The sequence below is a fragment of the Panthera pardus genome, unplaced genomic scaffold, assembly GCF_024362965.1.
Source record: "Panthera pardus isolate Hobbes unplaced genomic scaffold, ASM2436296v1 HiC_scaffold_4, whole genome shotgun sequence".
NCBI classification, from domain to species: domain Eukaryota; kingdom Metazoa; phylum Chordata; class Mammalia; order Carnivora; family Felidae; genus Panthera; species Panthera pardus.
This window is the reverse complement of record NW_026526969.1, coordinates 5,922,536-5,941,284: the sequence shown is the minus strand read 5'-3', so window position 1 is coordinate 5,941,284 and position 18,749 is coordinate 5,922,536. Positions and strand designations below refer to the sequence as shown.

At 46.0% G+C, this 18,749-nt stretch overlaps 1 protein-coding gene across 2 annotated transcripts in view; it reads left to right on the top strand.

Moving 5' to 3' along the window:
- The window catches only part of EIF4H (eukaryotic translation initiation factor 4H), a 23,362-nt gene extending 4,613 nt beyond the window's left edge, over positions 1-18,749 (top strand). Inside the window, exons 2-7 of one of the 2 annotated variants that reach the window (XM_019421689.2) lie at positions 10,056-10,243; positions 11,908-11,972; positions 12,057-12,153; positions 12,487-12,546; positions 16,302-16,439; positions 16,730-18,749. In XM_019421689.2, coding sequence (XP_019277234.1) covers positions 10,056-10,243; positions 11,908-11,972; positions 12,057-12,153; positions 12,487-12,546; positions 16,302-16,439; positions 16,730-16,869 — 688 coding nt within the window. In that variant the 3' untranslated portion in view covers positions 16,870-18,749. The remainder of the gene's footprint in view (positions 1-10,055; positions 10,244-11,907; positions 11,973-12,056; positions 12,154-12,486; positions 12,547-16,301; positions 16,440-16,729) is intronic. The other variant, XM_019421690.2, reaches the window with a different exon arrangement.

Genomic DNA, 18,749 nt, shown 5'->3' with positions numbered 1-18,749 from the left:
AGTGTTCTTGATGGGGCCCTCTGGATGTGCTCCAGTATGTTGATACTATGTTGAAAAGATACTACATTGAAAACGTGGCACCTCCAGTTAAGTCTTGTATTCAGTATAGGGTAGATGGAGACTATCATCTCCCCTGTTCTGCACACTATTCTTCTGTAATTAATCAGTTGCGTTTTTGGAGCCCTTTGAGTGTTTGGTTTAATAGAAGATAATTGGTTTCTCATACATACCTGCCTCTGTATTCACTCTTGAGATGGGATGCTTTGGTTGACATACATGAAGAAAATCCAGCCTTACACAGGTAAGCAGCTGGAAAAAGTAGTATTTTAATAGCCTTTTCAGATAATTGTGGGTATTTTTTTTTCTGCTCCTATACCAAAACTGGACAAGTGGTAGTTTTCTGCAAAAGTTAGTTGCAGTGTGGAATCTGAAACTTTATCTAGTAAACTTTTCATACTATTCTTTTTTTTTTTAATTTTTTTTTTTAACGTTTATTTATTTTTGAGACAGAGAGAGACAGAGCATGAACGGGGGAGGGGCAGAGAGAGAGGGAGACACAGAATCGGAAGCAGGCTCCAGGCTCCGAGCCATCAGCCCAGAGCCCGACGCGGGGCTCGAACTCGCGGACTCACAGACCGTGAGATCGTGACCTGAGCTGAAGTTGGACGCCCAACGGACTGAGCCACCCAGGCGCCCCTTCATACTATTCTTTAAAGTCCATTGATCATTTTATATTTCAAAGGGATTTTTTTACCTGCTCATGATCTTGTAACATGAGGCATTGGTTATCTGGAAAAGATCAGTTCATTGAGTTATGCAGATCTTCCCAGTGTTAGTACATTTTATTATACAGTACCAAATGATGTTTATTTATGCCACAGTTGATTTTATGAGAACAATTTCAGAGATTGTGAGACTTTCAAACTTATGTTGATGAATATGAGTTTTCTAAAACTTTATTTTTTGCTTGAAAAGCCCGCATTTTATCACTGGCAACAGATACTGTTCATTTTCCTTAAAGGACAGGCTCACTTCATTTTCAAGAAAACGAATAGTCATAGTTTGATAATTCTTCAGGTAAAAATGGTGTTCCATGAAAAGCATAGCTAGCTCAGCTTGTAAACTTGCATGAATGCTTTTCCTGGAGAAAACCATCACATTTCTATAAGCCGCAATAATGCTTTGCCCCCATTTCAAAACATAGGATATTAAAAAGTGGGTCAAGATTTAGTAAAATTAATCACTTTTGCTGCTTTATCAGGGACATTGTGTTTTGAAGCTCGTAGGCTCCTTTCTCTGCAAACACTTCATGATGAAGCATGAGTAATAGTGTAGTTTGGTGCCCCAGCCTTGATTTACTGTGGGGTCAGTTGCAAGATCAGTGCAGGTCTCAGGTAGCAGCTAGTAAGGCGCTGGGGGACTGTTAAATGAAGGGTGTGGTCCTGGAAGGCACAGTTAGGACCACAGGAAGTGCATGTTAGTGTTTACAGAGGCCACCTGAGAATATTAAAGGATTGCTCCTTGAGCTTAATTTTCTGTTCGTGGAGGAAGGTCAGTGTGGTTTAAATTAGGCCAGAATTTACCAGTTGCTCATTTTATGTAACACTTAAACACCAATCTAAACTTTTTCAGGGGTGCCTGGGTGGCTCAGTTGGTTGAGTGTCGCGGTCTTGATTTCTGTCCTGCATGGTTTCAGGACTTTGAGTCCCACATTGGGCTCTGTGCTAATGGCACAGAGCCTGCTTGGGATTCTCCCTCTCTGCCCACATCCCCCGCGCCCACCCCCGGGCTCTGTCTCTCTCAAAATGAATAAACTTAGAAAAATAAACCTGAACACTTTCACATGTGAACAGAAGTGGAAACCAGTGTATCAAACCCATGTAACCATTCCCTGGTTTCATTTTTTTCAGGGTGTGTGTATGTGTGGTAAAATGTATCCATAAAATTTACCACTTTGACCATTTCTAAGTGGCACTGGTGTTCACAGTGATACTCAGAAACTGCCCATTGGGCAACTCTTCATTTCCATTCATTTAGCTTTATAAACCTTTTTGCTGTTCCTGTTTTCATCAGTCTCCCCCATTGTGGGGAGGGGATAGAATCTTTTTATTTTTTGGGGGAGAGAGCGTGATGCGATTGGGGGAGAGGGGCAGAGAGAATATCTTAAGCAGGCTCCACAGCCAGCACGGAGCCCTACACAGACTCCATCCACAACGGGGGGGGGGGGGGGGGGGGGATCATGACCTGAGCCAAGATCAGGAGTCAGACATTCAACCTACTGAGCCATCCAGGCGTCCTGGGATAGAATATTTTAAAGCCAGTCAGCCTTCCTGTCTCTCTGTCTGGAAATACTTTTAAAACTTGAGTACATGCATGTTGCTAACTGATTAGGGGTTTCTTTTTAACCAGTTTTTCTGTTACCCAGTTCGTGTTCAGTTTTGTGCAGTTGTCTCAAAGATTACTTCATATAGTTGGCCTATTTGAATCTTCAAAAGATTTGATTACAAAAAGTCTAAAGTACAAATAAAGGTAGAATTCAATACTAATCCACCTCATGTACCTGTTACCCACTCTTTAAAGTGACGGCTTTTATTTCATCTGTACCTCCTCCCTTCACTTTCCTCACAAGCTTTTGGATTATTTTATTTTATTTACCTTTTTTAAGAAAGTTTGTTTTTTGTTGTTTATTTTGTTTGTCTTTTGTTTTTTGTTTTTGAGAGAGAGGGGGGGAGACAGAATCTGAAGCAGGCTCCAGGCTCTGAGCTGTCAGCACAGAGCCCAACGCAGGGCTCGAACTCAGGAACTTGTGAGATCATGACCTGAGCCGACTGAGCCACCCAGGCGCCCCGCCTGGAATATTTTAAAGCACATCTTAGATGTCTCATTTCATCTAGAAGTACTTCAGTATGAGTTTCAAAGGTACAGACTTTTAAAAATATAACCATGATACTACCACATCTGAAAACTTCCCAGGAAGTTTTTTTTTTTTTTATGTTTATTTACTTTGAGAGACAGAGAGAGACAGAGTGTGAAACAGGGAGGGGCAGAGAGAGAGGGAGACACAGAATCCAATGGGGGGGGGGAGGAGGTGGGGGTTCTGAGCTGTCAGCACAGAGCCCAGCACGGAGACGCGGGGCTCGAACTCATGAACTGAGATCATGATCTGAGCTGAAGTCTGATGCTCAACCCACTGAGCCACCCAGGCCGCCCCCCCCCCCATAAGTATTTTGATTTCTCTAATTAGCTCGTAAATTTTGATGTACAACTGATTTGTTTGAATCAGGACCAAAGTTTGCCCATGGCATTTGGTCAGTGTGCCCACTAAATCTCCTGATGGGGCACCTGGGTGCTCGATTGAGTGTCCCAGCTCTTGATTTCAGCTCAGGTCATGGTCCCAGGATTGAGCCCTACAGTGGGCTCCGTGCTGAGTATAGAGCCTGCTTAACATTCCCTCTCTCTGTCCCTCCCTCTCTCTCTCTCTCCCTCCCCCCCCTTGCCTAATTCTTGTAACTATCACGTGTAGGGCAACTAGAGGTTAAAATAAATTTGATATTAGCAGAAACACTTATTAATAAATAATGTTAATAGGTATACATCTTAGTACATATCGTCTTTTAGTACAAGTAACAGATTTTTATGACTTTTCAAGTATTTTCAATTTTATTAAGGTATAATTAATACGTGGTGTTAGTGTGATATTCACGGTTTTTCAGATAGTAAATGGAGAAGAACTGTTAGTTTTGTATGCCTTTGAATTCTAGCTTTTATCTGGTGGTCTATTTGGCATTTTATTGTTCTCTAAATAACTGAAACATAAGCTATTTGTAGATCATAAAATTGAACATCACATGAAAATGTGAAGTTTTCTTTAAAGTGAAGTGGATCTGGGGCACCTGGATGGCTCAGTCGGCTAAGCGTCCGACTTCGGCTCAGGTCACCGTCTCGCGGTTTGTGAGTTCGAGCCCCGCATCGGGCTCTATGCTGACAGCTCGGAGCCTGGAGCCTGCTTTGGATTCTGTGTCTCCCTCTCTCTGCCCCTCCACCACTTGTGCTCTGTCTTGCTCTGTCTCTCAAAAATAAATAAATGTTAAGAAAAAAGTTAAAAAACTAATAAAATGAATTGGAGCTGATAGTATGTAGAATGTCAAATCTCAAATAATCACCCTAAATTAGAAAAAGCTCTCCTGGGCCACCTGGGTGGCAGTAGGTTGAGCGTCTTACTCTTTTTTTTTTTTTTTTTTTTTTTTTTTTTTTTTTAAGTTTATTCGTTTTGAGAGAGAGAACATGTGAGCCGTGCAGGGACAGAGAGAGAATCCCAAGCAAGCTCTGCACTGTCAGCGTGGACCTGCACATGGAGCTCAAACCCACGAGCTGTAAGATCACAACCTGAGCAGAAACCAAGTCAGACGCTCAACAGACTGAGCCACCCCGGCGCCCCGAGCATCCTAATCTTGATTTTCAGCTCAAGTCACCGTCCCAGGTTTTGGGATTCTGTCTCCCTCTGCCCTGCACGCGTGCTCTCTCTCTTCTCTAAAATAAAAAAATAAAATAAATAGGGAAAAGAACTCTTGGCCTATAAAGTTCAAAACTAATCCATAGAAATGGTTTACATCATAGCTTCAAGACAGATGTTTTTTGTGGCAGTATTCTCTGAGGACCGATAAACAGCTTGAGATTTTTATTTTATTTCCTCTGAAAAATCTGGAACTTTGGATTGAGTAATGTTTTGCACCATATGAAGCTACTATATTAATAATCCGTTTATTTGCTTTCATTAATGTGTGGGAGTCCAAAATTTTAGTACATTGCGATAAATGCCTTTTTTCCTAGTAAGAAACATTTTCAGAAAGACTGTAAACCAGAAGTCCCCCTTGTGCTCCCTGTTCTGGAACAAGGCTTTCAGACTGCCTGTTCTTTCCTGTTGGTAGATGATGAGATCAACTTAGAGGTCCTGACAAGCATTTTTAAAGATGAAATAGAGAATAGTGTATGTTATACTGTGAGTTTGTACTGTTGAGAAGCTTTTTGTTATTGTACAGCTACTATGCAGGCAGGTATATATGTGTCACGTTTTTAGTCGCGGTGTAAAGATGTTTCTCTTGCTGTTGGTCGTAGCCAAAGTTTTTGTTGAAAGACATTTAAGTACCTAATTGGAGATGTCATCTAAGTACATGTAATCCTCTCTTATATTTTAATTTTTTTTTCCCAAATAAGAATACCCAGGGGTGCCTGGGTGGCTCAGTCAGTTAAGCGACTCTTGATTTCAGTTCAGGTCATGATCTCACAGTTGATGAGTTCGAGCCCTGCCTGAGTAGGACTCCATACTGACAGCACAGAGCCCGCCTGGGACTCCCTCTCTCTCCGTCTTTCTCTGCCCCCTCCCCACTGACCTGTCTCTCCCCCACCCCACCCCTCCCTCTCTCAAAATAAATAAGTAAAATTTTTAAAGAAAGAATATTCATGTTAGTGGAAGAAGTTATTTGTGATCCTGGAGGCGTTGCTAGGCCTGTGTCTTCATTCCTTCCACCCCTGCTGAGTACCAGAGACCGTAATAGTTCTGGAGACAGAATTCTGCCTTAGAACTACTTTGCATTTCCCTGCAAGGGTTTTTTAATCCTGCAGATGGGATTGAATTATGAAGATAACCATTCACAGCAGAAAAGAGCTCTGAGAAAGGGTTCATTGAAGAGTTCATCATTGATCCCAGGGTTGATCAGAAACATCCACAGGCTCTCTTGCCCATCCTTCAGTAATGCCAGTTATCAAGATGAAGGGGTTTAATTGTGAATGCTGATTGAAGGCCTTGGAGACTGCATACATCTAGGAGAGGGAGATCTGCTTGGAAATGAAATGCTTTTAATCCAAGTTGTCTGGGGCTAGTTTTTAAAAACCTCAATTACAACTAAAATGTAATAGGGCGCTGGATGGGCTCCTGGAAGAGAAAAAGGACCTGAGGTAAAAACTAAGGAAATCTGAATAAACTGAGCTTTAGTAAAGTATCGATATTGGTTCAGTGATATTAATTAGTGTATTTTGGTAATGTAAGGTGTTAGTAGTAGGTAAGATAAAACTGAAATGAGGGCCTGGCTTTTGAGAGCTCAACCTTTTTTTGGTTATTTTCTAGAAACCGAATGGGTTGCACATCATAACCATGACTCTTTTTTTTTTTTTTTTTTTAAAGCATGTTCAGTGGACTTTGTTGTTTACTTGTATTTTAATCTTACAAAGGCGATCTTTTTGGGGATATTTATACAGGATCCAGCATGGTGTCATGCGTGAAACAGTGTAATATATGCTAGTATGTATTTCTGGGTGGAATGTGAGAGACCTAAAAGACCAGAGTTGTTGATCAGCCCTAAGGCTACTGTGTCCCTAACCTAGACTTAATAGGAGAACATGTAATGTTGCAAATACCCCAGAGAGGTTAATACTCTTTACTTGGGTATCTTGGCTTCCCTCTTGATTTTTCAAGAGTAACAGCAACAGTGATTAAATTATGTGTGGCTTCTGATGGCCTCTGGAAGTCTTTATAAAACCCTTTCCTAGAAAAGAGCTTAGCGTGCATCCCTCCTTTTTTCTTATCCCTTATACTTGGAAAGTAAGCCTGGAGCACTTCTCTCTTGAATCTACTTCTTGGAGCTGATCCCGGCCCTAATACTCTCTTGTCTTATCTTGTTTCTTACAGTCAACCCTCCCTCCAGGCTCCTTGCCTCCCACAGGCTTCTTCATGGCAAACCAGCTTGTTAGGTCAGCGTTTCCCTGTGTGCTGTGGGAACGCAAGGGTCCCGATTCCTGTTGTTCACCCCTGCGGACCCTGCTCCCTGTGGCTGTCTCCCAGATTGCCTGCAGTCTTTGATTTCTCCTTTCCTGATGCCTGGACCCTGTCGGTTGGATTATTGGCTCCTTGAGGGCAGGGACTGGGTCTTAGGTTTGTGCCCTCTGTACCTCATAGACATGATTTGAGTAAAGAAAAGTGATTTTTCTGTAAAGGATCTTGTTCATGTTTGGAGTTGAAATTTGGATTTCCTAAGTTACCGAGGTTGTAATTTATTACTTTGAAACTTGCATATGTTGGGGCGCCTGGGTGATTCACTTGGTTAAGTATCTGACTCTAGATTTTGGCTCAGGTCATGATCTCACGGTTTGTGAGTTCAAGCCCCCACATCAGGCTCTGCACTGGCAGTGTGGACCCTGCTTGTGATTCTCTCTGCCTCTCCCCTGCTCTCACTCTGTCTCAAACTTTAAAACTTGAATATGTTATTTTAAAAAGCAGTGGACTGTCCCTAAGGGAGAGCAGAAGCAGTCATGAGCTGGAAGGATCGATGCTGAGTGGAGGGGGTGCAATACAGCCTGGGGGATTGCAGCGCAGACCTTCAGGTGTCTGTTCTGAACCGGGGGGGGGGGGGGGGGCGGGGGGGGCGGCCTGCTCTTCGGCTCATCTGTTCCGTATCCACGGCAGCCTGTCCCCCCGCTTCTGCACAGCCGTGTAGCCTGGAGCGTGCTTAGTCTTCCCGTAATGCTTTGGAATCGTTGCTAGACTTTTATAAAGCAATCAGGATTTATGAGTTGTTTTATGGTCGGTTTTAAACTTTGTAGAAGAAAGATTTGAGACACTTATGAAGTCACAGACGAGGAAACTGAGAGAGACAGAGGTCATTTGGAAGAGGTTCTACACCAAGCTGAGAAAGGTGTCAAAGGAGTCTTCTCTGCCTGCGTTGTTTTTAACCTGTTTTAGAAAGTGCTTTTGAGTAACACAGCTTTAGACAATAGTCTCTTGTAAACTTCAGTTACTGTCAAAAGGTATCATGGGAGTTTTCGCTCAGAATTTCCCGACATTTGGGGTTTTTTTTAATTCGGTGGGTTGCTGACTGGATGTATCCTTTTATTACACGCATATGCACTCTCTGGGGTTTGTCCCCTCGCCCTGGTCTCAAGTTGCCGGCACACTGGAGACTTCCACTCTTCTCGCTTTGTAACCGTCGGAGACAGTAAATTAGAAGGCAAATTACGGGCAGTCCGGCTGCCCTGTCCTGTAAGACATGCTGAAGTCCCATAGAACTATGTCACATAGGGTAGTATGCAGGGTGACTGTGGCGATTCTTGGGAAAATCTGGAATAGTAAGCCGCCGGCAGTTTTGTGAGGCTCTGGTGAAATAAGCAGGTTAATGGGCTGGGTTGGTTGTTTCCACATGTCTAGCTCTTAAAATACTGCTTGCTTGAAACAGGATTCTGCCATCTTCCCCAGAGCCAGAAACTGCTTCTTATCCTGCGGCTTTCTTCTTCGTGCCCCTGCCATCCGATTAACACTACCTACCCTCCTTCCCTCGGTCCTTATCCAGGCTCACCTGGCTGCCTGAACTCAGAGCCCTGACTCCACCTTCTGGGCCCTGCAGCCGGCATCCTGCGTAAGTTCTGTAAATGTTCCACGTGTCCTTTGAGCAAGCCTTCCTTCCTCCATTTTCCCGAGTCATCAGACATACACCTGCTCAATTTACCAGCTCTCCATTCTCACCTTCACCTTAAGGTTTTAAAAAATCGTTGTGGCTTTTCACCTTCTGTATATACGTACATATACACACAAACATGCAGGCAGTGTGTGCCAGTGTAGTTGTTTGTGTCTTACACGTGCCGCTCACCTTGAGCTGCTTGAGGGCAAGGGACTGTTTCCACCAGATGTTTAGTAACAGATGATTTTCAAGTTATTAATTGTAATTCATCGTGTGCTTTGATAGTTTTTCAAAAGTTTGCATCTATTGTATCTTATATAGTCGGTATTCAGTCTCAGAGTATCTCGTTGAAAGTGTTTTAGGGCTTCGGGTTATTGAGATAAGAACAGTGGTATTGCAGGGGCACCTGGGTGGCTCAGTCGGTTAAGCATCTGACTTCGGCTCAGGTCATGATCTTGGGGTTCATGAGTTCAAGCCTCACATCGGGCTCTCTGCTGTTAGCGCAGAGCCTCCTTTGGATCCTCTGCCCCTCCCTGGTTCGTTTCCTCTTGCTCTCTCGCTCTCTCTCAAAAATAAATCAACTTTAAAAAAAAAAAAGAAAAACAGTGGCGTTGTGAAGGGTATTGCGCAAAAACAAGTCATTTACTCACCTTGGTGGGGTGGGGGGAGTGAGAGCAGGTGGGGTGCAGTTCACTTGAAAACAAAATGTAGAATTTCCTATTGGGAAGTAGCAGAATTTTGAGTTACTAAGCTTAATTGTAGCCATCTAAGAATTACATCGTGATTTTGTTCTTCTGCTAAGAAAATGTCATAAAGGATGGTACTTATCTCAAAGATGGCGGAGTTCTTTCATGTTATCCCTAGCAAAAACCAAGTTACTTTCCGTGACTTGTATTGATGCTTCCCCTGCGAAAAGGATGGCTTTGAGCAGATCTGTGTTGTGAGGCAACTCCTTTAAGAGAGGAGTTTTAAGGGGCACCTGGGGTGTCTCGGTTGAGCGTTTGTCTTTGGCTCGGGTCATGATCTCATGGTTGCTGAGTTCAGCCCCACATCGAGCTCTTGCTGTCATCGCAGAGCCTGCTTCGGATCCTCTGTCCGCCTTTCTCTCTGCCCTTCCCCAGCTTGTGTTTTCCATAATCTGACAGCAGCAGGGAGCAGGTGTGTTACGAATGGCTTAAACTTGGAGCAGCTTTGGAAACCTTCCTGTGAACACAGTGTGAGAAGTCTGGACGGTCCGTCTCTGCGTGTGTTAGCTGCCAGGTGTGAGGGAGGGGTTTGCTAAGGTTTTAGGACATGAGCATTTTGCAGATACTGAGTCTAAGTAAGTAGGAAATAACCGGTCGTGCAAGGAGGGATACGTTCTGTTCGGATGTGATTTTCCGGGGAAATGTCTGCTTACGTACATTCTGTGTTTCTGTGGACGTTTCTGTCACCAAACAATAGGTACCCTTTCCATAAGTGGTATTTTGGGATACTCTTGATAATTTCAAGATGCTGTTGTACAATCAAGTGGAGTCGTTCACATGACTGGTATGGCTGAGTGGAAGACATTGCCCTTGTCCCCGCCCTGGGACAAGTAGACTTGAATCCTGTCTGTTTCCCCTCCAGGTCCCGCGGCAGTGCTGGTGGCCATGGTTCCCGTAGCCAGAAGGAGCTGCCCACAGAGCCCCCCTACACAGCATATGTAGGAAACCTACCTTTTAATACAGTTCAGGGCGACATAGATGCTATCTTCAAGGATCTCAGCATACGGAGTGTACGGCTAGTCAGAGACAAAGACACAGACAAATTTAAAGGTGAGTTTGGGGAATTCGTACTGTATATTCTCGTAGAGGGAGGGTCTGAACCCAAATGGTGGGGAACCAGAGGGCTTTAATTGTGGAAGTGTTTATCCAAGTAGCTGAAACCCGCATAGCCCCTTAACCCATGAGGCTTTCGGTTCTCCTTGGGGGAGAATGTTTTACACGTGATCTTATTTGTAGAAATGTGCAATATATGCCCAAGTAAATGTGCTGTTTGCCTGACTGGCAGTCCTGTCTGCCAGTAAAGGAGTTCCCCGGGAGAGAGATGAACAGACAGAACAGAGGACTTTGCCGGTGCATTTCCCCTTCACCGACGCGTGGCTTTCTTCTTTGTCGTTTTCCTGTGATCTAAGTATTTGTACAGAATTCAGAAGAGAAGCTCACAAATATCATCGCTGTATCTTTGTGATTTGGGAGCGTGTCTGGGGGAGGGTTGGCTCAAATTTTGGGTAAAGTTCGTGTCTGTAGATTAGTCTCTTCAAGGCACGTGAGCCGGGAAGCAGTAAGCAGGAAGAGTCACGTGAGCGTCATCCTCTAGCTCTCCGGAGTCCCTGAAGGGAAACGCGCTCTCTGTTCAGGGCATGGCGCGAGGTACAAGGGCATGCGGTTTACGTCATTTATCCAGAAGAACATCCAAGGAGAGGTACTAGCTGTGCGAGAAGCAGAGGTTTCGCTCACCCGAGCGGTTCTGCGTATAGGTGGCGCTTTTACCGTTTTTGGAGGCGTTCTTGGCTTTAGAACCGGAAGCCTTGTTAATAACGAGCGCTCTAACAGCAGAAGTAAATGTACCTGTTCAGCCTGTGAAAGTCAGGCCCACCCAGTGTGCCTCCTAGATGCGCTAGGAATTCGGGCTTCTGGGGGAGGGGAGGAACGGGTGGTCGAGGCCAGCCTTGAGGCTGAGTCAGTAGCAGCAGGTTTTAGTTTCTACATCAGACGGAGGGTCATCCTCCGTTTGAGCAGCTCTGAGGTGTGAGATGGGTGACCGGGCTCTTATGGCCTCTTGGAGCACGGGAGGTGGTTTCCACAAGTACTCTAGACCATTGTGAATCCATTTAGGGGGGGACCCTTCCAGCCAAGCGGTACCTTCTTGTTGCAAGTAGTTGGGGGGGAAATGGTGAACAGGAAGAGTTTGGACCCAAGCCTTCAGAGCATTTGTAGTCTGGTGGGCCCTGAAGGTGAGGTGTAATCGCACGGGACGGGGACACTCGGGGTGCGGTGGGAGGGTGTGGTGTAGTACAGGGTGCAGTGTGAGCAGAGCGGGGCGAGGGGTGTGCCGAGTGCAGCCCGAGACTCCAGGCTGCGAGGAGGAAGGGGCGTGGAAACTGTTGGAGGTTGAGGGAGAAGCTAAAGTCATTCAGAAGTCAGCTCTTCAGTGGCCCAGGAAAGGTTCTAACGTCATGGTTAAAACTTCTAAAAAGAAAGCATTATAAAAACAGCTGCCATTTCAATGCCTGGTTGGCACTTTCTGGTAGAGTATAATTGAGAGGGAGGAATACCAGTCGAGTATTTTGTTTACTGAAAAGCAAAATCTCTCTTTTAGGCTCTGCCAGCCTGCTGTCACTTAGATGCAACGAAAGTGGGGAAATGGGAGAGACGGGGATCCCACTGTGTCTTAACCCAGAATTCCTTGAGGAAATTGGGATTCGTTTCTCTTACAGGTTTCTGCTATGTAGAATTTGATGAGGTGGATTCCCTTAAGGAAGCCTTGACATATGATGGTGCAGTAAGTATCTTCAGTTTTTCTGTGTCGTGTTAGCAGCTTTGATGTTTTTCTTTGCCTGTACTTACACTGTTTTCCCGTTATCAGCTGTTGGGTGATCGGTCGCTTCGTGTGGACATTGCAGAAGGCAGAAAACAAGATAAAGGTGGCTTTGGATTCAGGAAAGGTGGACCAGATGACAGAGGTGATTGGTTCTTCTAAAACTGAACATAACACTTAACTGTATGCCCACTGGTTACAACTGTTGAAGGCTACTAGAATTATCTTGCCGGTCTGATAGGCTTTTGTGAGCTTTTAAAAACGTGGAAAAATCTTAGAATGGATGGTGCTTCCACAAGCCTGGGTTTTGTTTTTGTTTTGTTTTTTTGTTTTTTGTTTTTTTCCTATTGGCAACAAAAACTCTTACAATTCTTTTGAACTTCTCATCACGTGAGTGATTCTTCCCAAAGAATTTTGCCATGTGTGTGCAGCAGGGTAATGGTACGACCTCACCTTTATCTTTTTTGTGTGTCCTCAGGAATGGGTGGCTCTCGAGAATCTAGAGGTGGATGGGATTCCCGGGATGACTTCAATTCCGGTATCAGTATTTAAAGTATCACCACTTAACCTTTTTCAATGGCCTTGCTGCTGTTGTACGTTTAGTGTGGACGTAGCCCACCTGGCCGGACTACTCCTTTAGTTCATTCCGCAAGTGAAACTTTCCTGAAAGATGCCCAGGCATGCAGTAAGCCTCTGTTAGAACCTAAATGTTCGGGGTAGGACTTGAGAGGTTCCACACTGTGGGCGAGTTAGACCGACCCACCTCCTTTTGTTACGATGCCTCAGCCTATAGTTCCCATCTGGCCTTTGTCTAAGGAATCCCCTTGGCTGCTCTGCGTAAATAGAAGCACTGTTACTTCTAGAAAGTTGGGGGGGGGGGGTTTTGGAAGCTTACAGAAAGCCTCGTAACCGTGGTTCTTGGTGACTCCTTCTTCCATGGTTAAAGTCGTGGTGACCAGTTTGTTTTTTTGAAGGGCGTGGAACTCCTATCTCTTCTTGGTGGACACGATCTGCTCTGTTCCTTTTCTTAACTTACCAAGGCAGACCACCAGGTGCCTCCTTGTCTCCCCTTAAGAGGTCGGTTTGCATGTCGGGCCTCTGCTTTGAAGGGTTGATCATCTCTTTACTTTCTTTTTGTTTTTGTTTTTTTTTTTTAACAAAAATAAATCGTATATGTGATCGAAACGTCAGTTGTAACAGGTAAAAAATGAGAAAGTAGTCTGTTTTCTCTAAACTCTGCACTCTCCACTGTATGAGAGGATAACATCAGTGCCCCACCCAACCACCCTGTCACCCTCCCCCATCAAACAAAATTCGGCAGATAGTGTTTGGTAAGTATGGGAAGAACTGGCACAAGCTGTTGAAGACCAAAATTTTTACGAGTGCATTTCCAGTGCTACTTTGGCTAAACAGGTGACCGCTTATATCTGTTGAATCACTTAATCTAAAAATCCTGTAGCCAATCAGAAATGAGCTTATTCATAAAAGTACAGTATGATCCAGCAAACCTGTAATTTTATGTATAAGCTAGTCTCTGATTGAAACACGCAGCAAATGTCTTCTCAAAGTCAGTCTGAGTGCAGCCGTTAGTGGCCTGAGGAGTGGCGGCCTGGGACCGGCCGGTTTTGAATTCGCTGGGACTGTAGGAATAGCGCTTGAGTGTGCAGGCTCTGGAATTGGGGCGGTTACGGAAGGAACTGTTGCCCTCGCTGGGACTTTTGCTCTCGGAAGCAGAGAACACAGCCAGAGAAACCCCCTCGCCACCCACCAGGTTCAGCAGGTGCCCGCATGGTGGAGTGATGCTTGTACCCGTCACTTGTGAACGTAGATCTTTTTTGCTCTTCAGAGTGATGCTGTTTTTTAAATGACATACACTGTTGTAAAAAGATTGGAGCAATACCAAAAAATAGAAGAAAGCAGAGTCCCACCCCCAGAGGTAGCCAAGTACGTTAAAGTAAAAAAAAAAAAACAAAAACTTGGAAGGTTCTTATGAACGGTGTGCCTCCTAAAAATCTGTCATCAAACTTAATTAAAAGATACCTGGTAATGTCAGACCTCGCGTTTCCCTCATAATCTTCGCCGGCTCCCGTCGTAAGAGATTTTGAAATGAGGTGGTCACTGGCCGTGGATGCGTGCTGTTTCTGTTGTTTTGGGTTTTTTCCCTCCTGTCCTACTTGGGTGCATCCGGACTAAGTAGCAGTCGTGCTTACCTGCCTTGTCAGTGCGGGGGTGAGCTGATTTATGCTACACACTGGTCGCAAAATCTATTCTCCTAGGGGAGTAGCTTTTGTACTCCCATGGAAAGGTCCGCTTCACGGTTGATTGGGGGAAATGTCAGTCAGATGTTTGAATCTCAGTTAAGCTTGTTGAATAAACAGCGTGAGCTCTGGTTTAAAAGATTCTGTAAAGAACCTTCTACCTGACTGTATACATCCCAATATGTTTTCCCCAAATCAGTGCTCCTATTGGTCTGAATCTTTTGGGGGGGATTGTTTTCATTACTTGTTTGGTTAAAATTGGTACTGTCCAACTCAGTTTCTAAGCTGGGTTTCAGATAACTTGATCGCTTTCCAAATTCCTTGGCCACCCTTAAAGAACAGAAAAATACCACCCTTGCAAACAGTTGAGTCTTCATATTCAGGGGAGTTAAGTTTAGAATCACTGAGAGCCCCAGATGAGCAGATACCGAACCATTGTTCCCAGGGGAAGCGGCAGGGTCTGATTCCTGTGAGCTTCTGGTCCCAATATTTTGTCGAGTGACCAGTACGTACCTTGTTGCGTGTATTTCTGTTTAAAGACCCCTAATACTATGTAATACTCCCCTATACTGTTGATTCGTTTAACAAGGAGCTCCTGGCCAGCACCACCAGAACTCTGCTCGAATGGAGCTTATCTAACGTGTTTTCTCCCGTGAGGTACGGGACTGCCTTCTTGCACTTAGGAATGCTAGACGACTCTTCAGCTCTGTGTGCGGGGCCACTTTAAACAGTGAAATTGCCAAAGAAAAGCCCAAAAGAGCAAAAACCTGGCACCGAATAGTTTGAAAAGACACTTGTTTATGGTCTGAGCTGAAACAAGGAGGCAGAGTGTTGCTTTGTTGGACCTCAGCCGAGAGACACGCATGTCGGGCGACTCAGATTTCCACTGCTCTGTGCATGTCTGGAAAAGCAGAAGGGCCAAAAGATTTAATTTCAGGGTTACGTACAAAGGCTAGTGAGTCGACAAACGGGCAGATACAAAATCTACGGATGATGCGGATGGACCATATATAGAATATTCCTCAGGCTCAGGATCCTTCTTGAAGATAGATGTTCCTCCAGAGCTTTGAGCAGTGGCACCGTCCTTCGAGTAGAAGTGGTCACCTTTGGGGGCTGAGGGGAAGGCGGACTGGTTTGTTTAATTACAATATTATTTCTTAAATTTTTACCGGAAGCTCACTCTCCCTTCAGTAGGCGATACTGTTAAAAGGCTAGTCAGCTTAAACCCCCTCTAGATGAAAGTCCTTCCATGAAATACAGAACTGAAGAAAACTTAGGGTTCTCAAAGCCTGTGGAGAAAACCGTCTTCTCTACAGACAGATGAGAGTCGGAACACTCCTGACCGTTGTCGTGACAGTTGCTTTGCTGACGGTTCCAGCAGATACCCGCAGGGATGGGGAGGAAACCTCTCCTCCCCCTCGCAGCCCCCGGAGGTGGCGCAGGTTGGGGGCGAGGTGCTCCGCTCCTCTGCGAGCCCCGCTCTGCGAAGGGGGCGAGCCGTGCCGGGTAACTGCCTTGTTGACCACACGGGTGCCGAGCTTTTACGGTGCTGCACACCCGCCACACAACACAGACAAGTGGGGCGCGTCACCCAGAGGTGGCCTCGTGTTTTTATTTTGTCTTCGTGTCTGGGCTTTTCTTGGGTGTCGCATTCTAAATTGTAACTTTCACATTTCAGGTTTATCTTTTTAATAATCAGAGGCTTTATGTTAGAAGACACAATAAGATGGGCTCTGAGGATTTTTGTTTGTCGCGAGCCTTATTTTATAGTCTTATGTAGGGGGTGGGGTTTCCGCCACTTTTCCTGCAAGCTGAGATTTGAACAGCTCGCTTTATTTTTCTTTCGTAAGAAGTGTAACGTCTGTTAGCATTGAGATTACCCAGCACATTCTCATTTGGACCCCATGCACTCTTTTGCAAAAACTTCCGATGTTGGACAAACTAAAGAATTCAAGTTGAACAGTCCACGCCAGCTGCACAGTCAGCTTTGAGACGGTAGCTTAAAAAGTAATCCGGTGTCCTCTTCCTCCTTCAGGCTTCAGGGATGACTTCTTAGGAGGCAGGGGAGGGAGTCGCCCAGGTGACCGGCGAACAGGCCCCCCAATGGGGAGTCGGTTCAGAGATGGCCCTCCCCTTCGAGGGTCCAATATGGACTTCAGAGAACCAACAGAAGGTACGGTGATGCTTTGTGGGTGGAGGTTGTCTTGCCCTGGTGCGCTGGCTGTTCCCCACACACACACGCCTTCTCGTGCCACGGACGGTGGCTTCTGTGGCCCGCCCCTTAAGTCTTCAGTAACAAGTTGGCCTTTGTTAGAGCGTCTGGGGATGGGATGGGTCTTCAGGGCTGGCCTGATGGTTAGAAAATGGGCTGGCCTGTAGGGGCTGGCCTCAGTCGGATCATTCCACCCGGGCGGGGAATGTGGGGTCCTTTTCTCATAAACCACGTTGGTTTCTCTCCCGCAGAGGAAAGAGCACAGAGGCCACGGCTCCAGCTGAAGCCTCGAACAGTTGCCACGCCCCTCAATCAAGTAGCCAATCCCAACTCTGCCATCTTCGGGGGAGCCAGGCCCAGAGAGGAAGTCGTTAACAAGGAGCAAGAATGAGCTCGAGGTTGGGAGGGAATGGGGTGTGGGGGAGTCACAGCAAGACCACAGCCTGGCTAGCCCCCTGGACCAGCGGTCCTGCAGTCACCATTCCTGCGCCTGACCTTTGTCCTCCTTTCTTACAGCGGAAACACAGAGCTTGTGAGTGCATGTCAGCAGTTAACAAGTGGTTTTTAGTACATTCTTGGCTTTGCTGAACCTATCTAGTGCCTGTTTTGTGCTTTTTTTTTTTTTCTTTCTTTCTCTGCCAGTCCTTTCCCATTTTCCTTCTGTCCTTTTTCCTTCTTGCTCCTTGTTGCCTTCCAGTACTTGAGTCTCTCTCGAGGGACAGAGGCAGCCACCCGTGGGCGTTCTTAGGATGGAGGTGCTGCTCCATTTTTCTCCCCCTGCTTTCTCGTTTTACTTTGGACACTCTGGCCAGACCCGGTTGGTCCTTTCATTTTTCTCAGTGCTTCTCTTCTGACCTGCATGTGGAGTTCTGTATTGCTGTGGCTTCCAAGGGAAGGAAAAAGACAAAACAAAACAAAACAAAAAAAACCAGAAAGAAGTCACAAATTGGGTAGCATCTTGTTTTTATTCAGCTGTGGTCAACAGAGAGAATTTGAGGCACCTTGTTTTCAAAACAAGGATAAAATATCTGTTGATCCTTGCAGATTCCTCCCTGTCCCTATTTATAAGCAGCCCTGTCTCTGTCACTCCCTCCCCGAATGGATCATTCGAGCCGGAGGCTCTCCTTTCAAAGGTGGAATCTAAGAGAAGAGGGTGGTAGCGTGAGTCGGTGAGCAGCTCAGCGGACGGGCCGGGGGCCGAGCACACCTCCGTGCGCACGCCAGGATGGCTGGGTCGGCACGTCGTGCGAGCTCGTCCCCTCCTCCCCGGCGGAGGCGGAGGCTCCCGTGGGTGGCTGGGTGCGCCGAGCCTCCGTCCAGTCTCCTGTCCGGGCAGGGCGCTCCGGGGGGACCGACGGGCAGTGGTGGCCGAGCCGCGCCTGGGCCGTGCTCCCCGTGCGGACGCAGACTCTCCTCAGACCCCGTCGCGTGTGTGTCCCTGTCTCTCCCTTGTGTTTACCTGTGTCTGCTCCTCGCGTAAGTAGCAGTGAGATACTGCGCTTCCCGCCCTCCCTGACTTTTATAATGAAAATGGGCCTAAAATCTGGCACTTTACTGTTTGACTTGATGAATTGAGGGTTTTACCCTGCAGGGCTGTCAGGAGCCTTCAGAGAGCTGGTAGGTGGCTGTAAGTCCCCAGGTCTCCTCTTTGGGGCACAGTTGCCTATCCCCACAAGCTGTGTTTGGCACGTACCCAGGGCCAGGGGGGCTGGGCCGTAGCTCCTGAGCTAAACGCCCGTGTGTGTGAGCAACCTGGGTTTTTCAGCAGCGAGTCCCAGACCGTCCCGTTGGGAGCAGTTTGGGGGCCGCCAGCAGCTAGAGCCCAGGGAAGAGACCTGCCGTTTGGGGGTGGGAGGGGAGGTGAGAGGTCGTCGCTAGCTGGCGTCCTTGGCTTCTCTCACTGGGTCTCAGTCTCGGGGTCTCAGCAACTACAGAACTCTCTCTCCTTTCCTTCCTTCACCTGCCGCCTCTGCTTCCGAAATAAGAACCATTTGTGTAACACCAATACTTAACTTAAGAAAGACATGCATTATGTGGTTGTAATCAAACCTGATGCTTTCAGATGACCTACTTACATCTTCAATGTGGAAAAGATTAAGAACAAAACAAATTCATCTAAACTTCTGGGCAATCAATCCCAGTTGACTTTTAAATGTAAGAATGGAATTCCAAACACTTAACACATTCAGCTATATGACAGAAAGTAAATCTATGGATATGGTATTTTGTGAATGATCTTTTAAATAAAAGAAAACCTTACGTAATATTTAA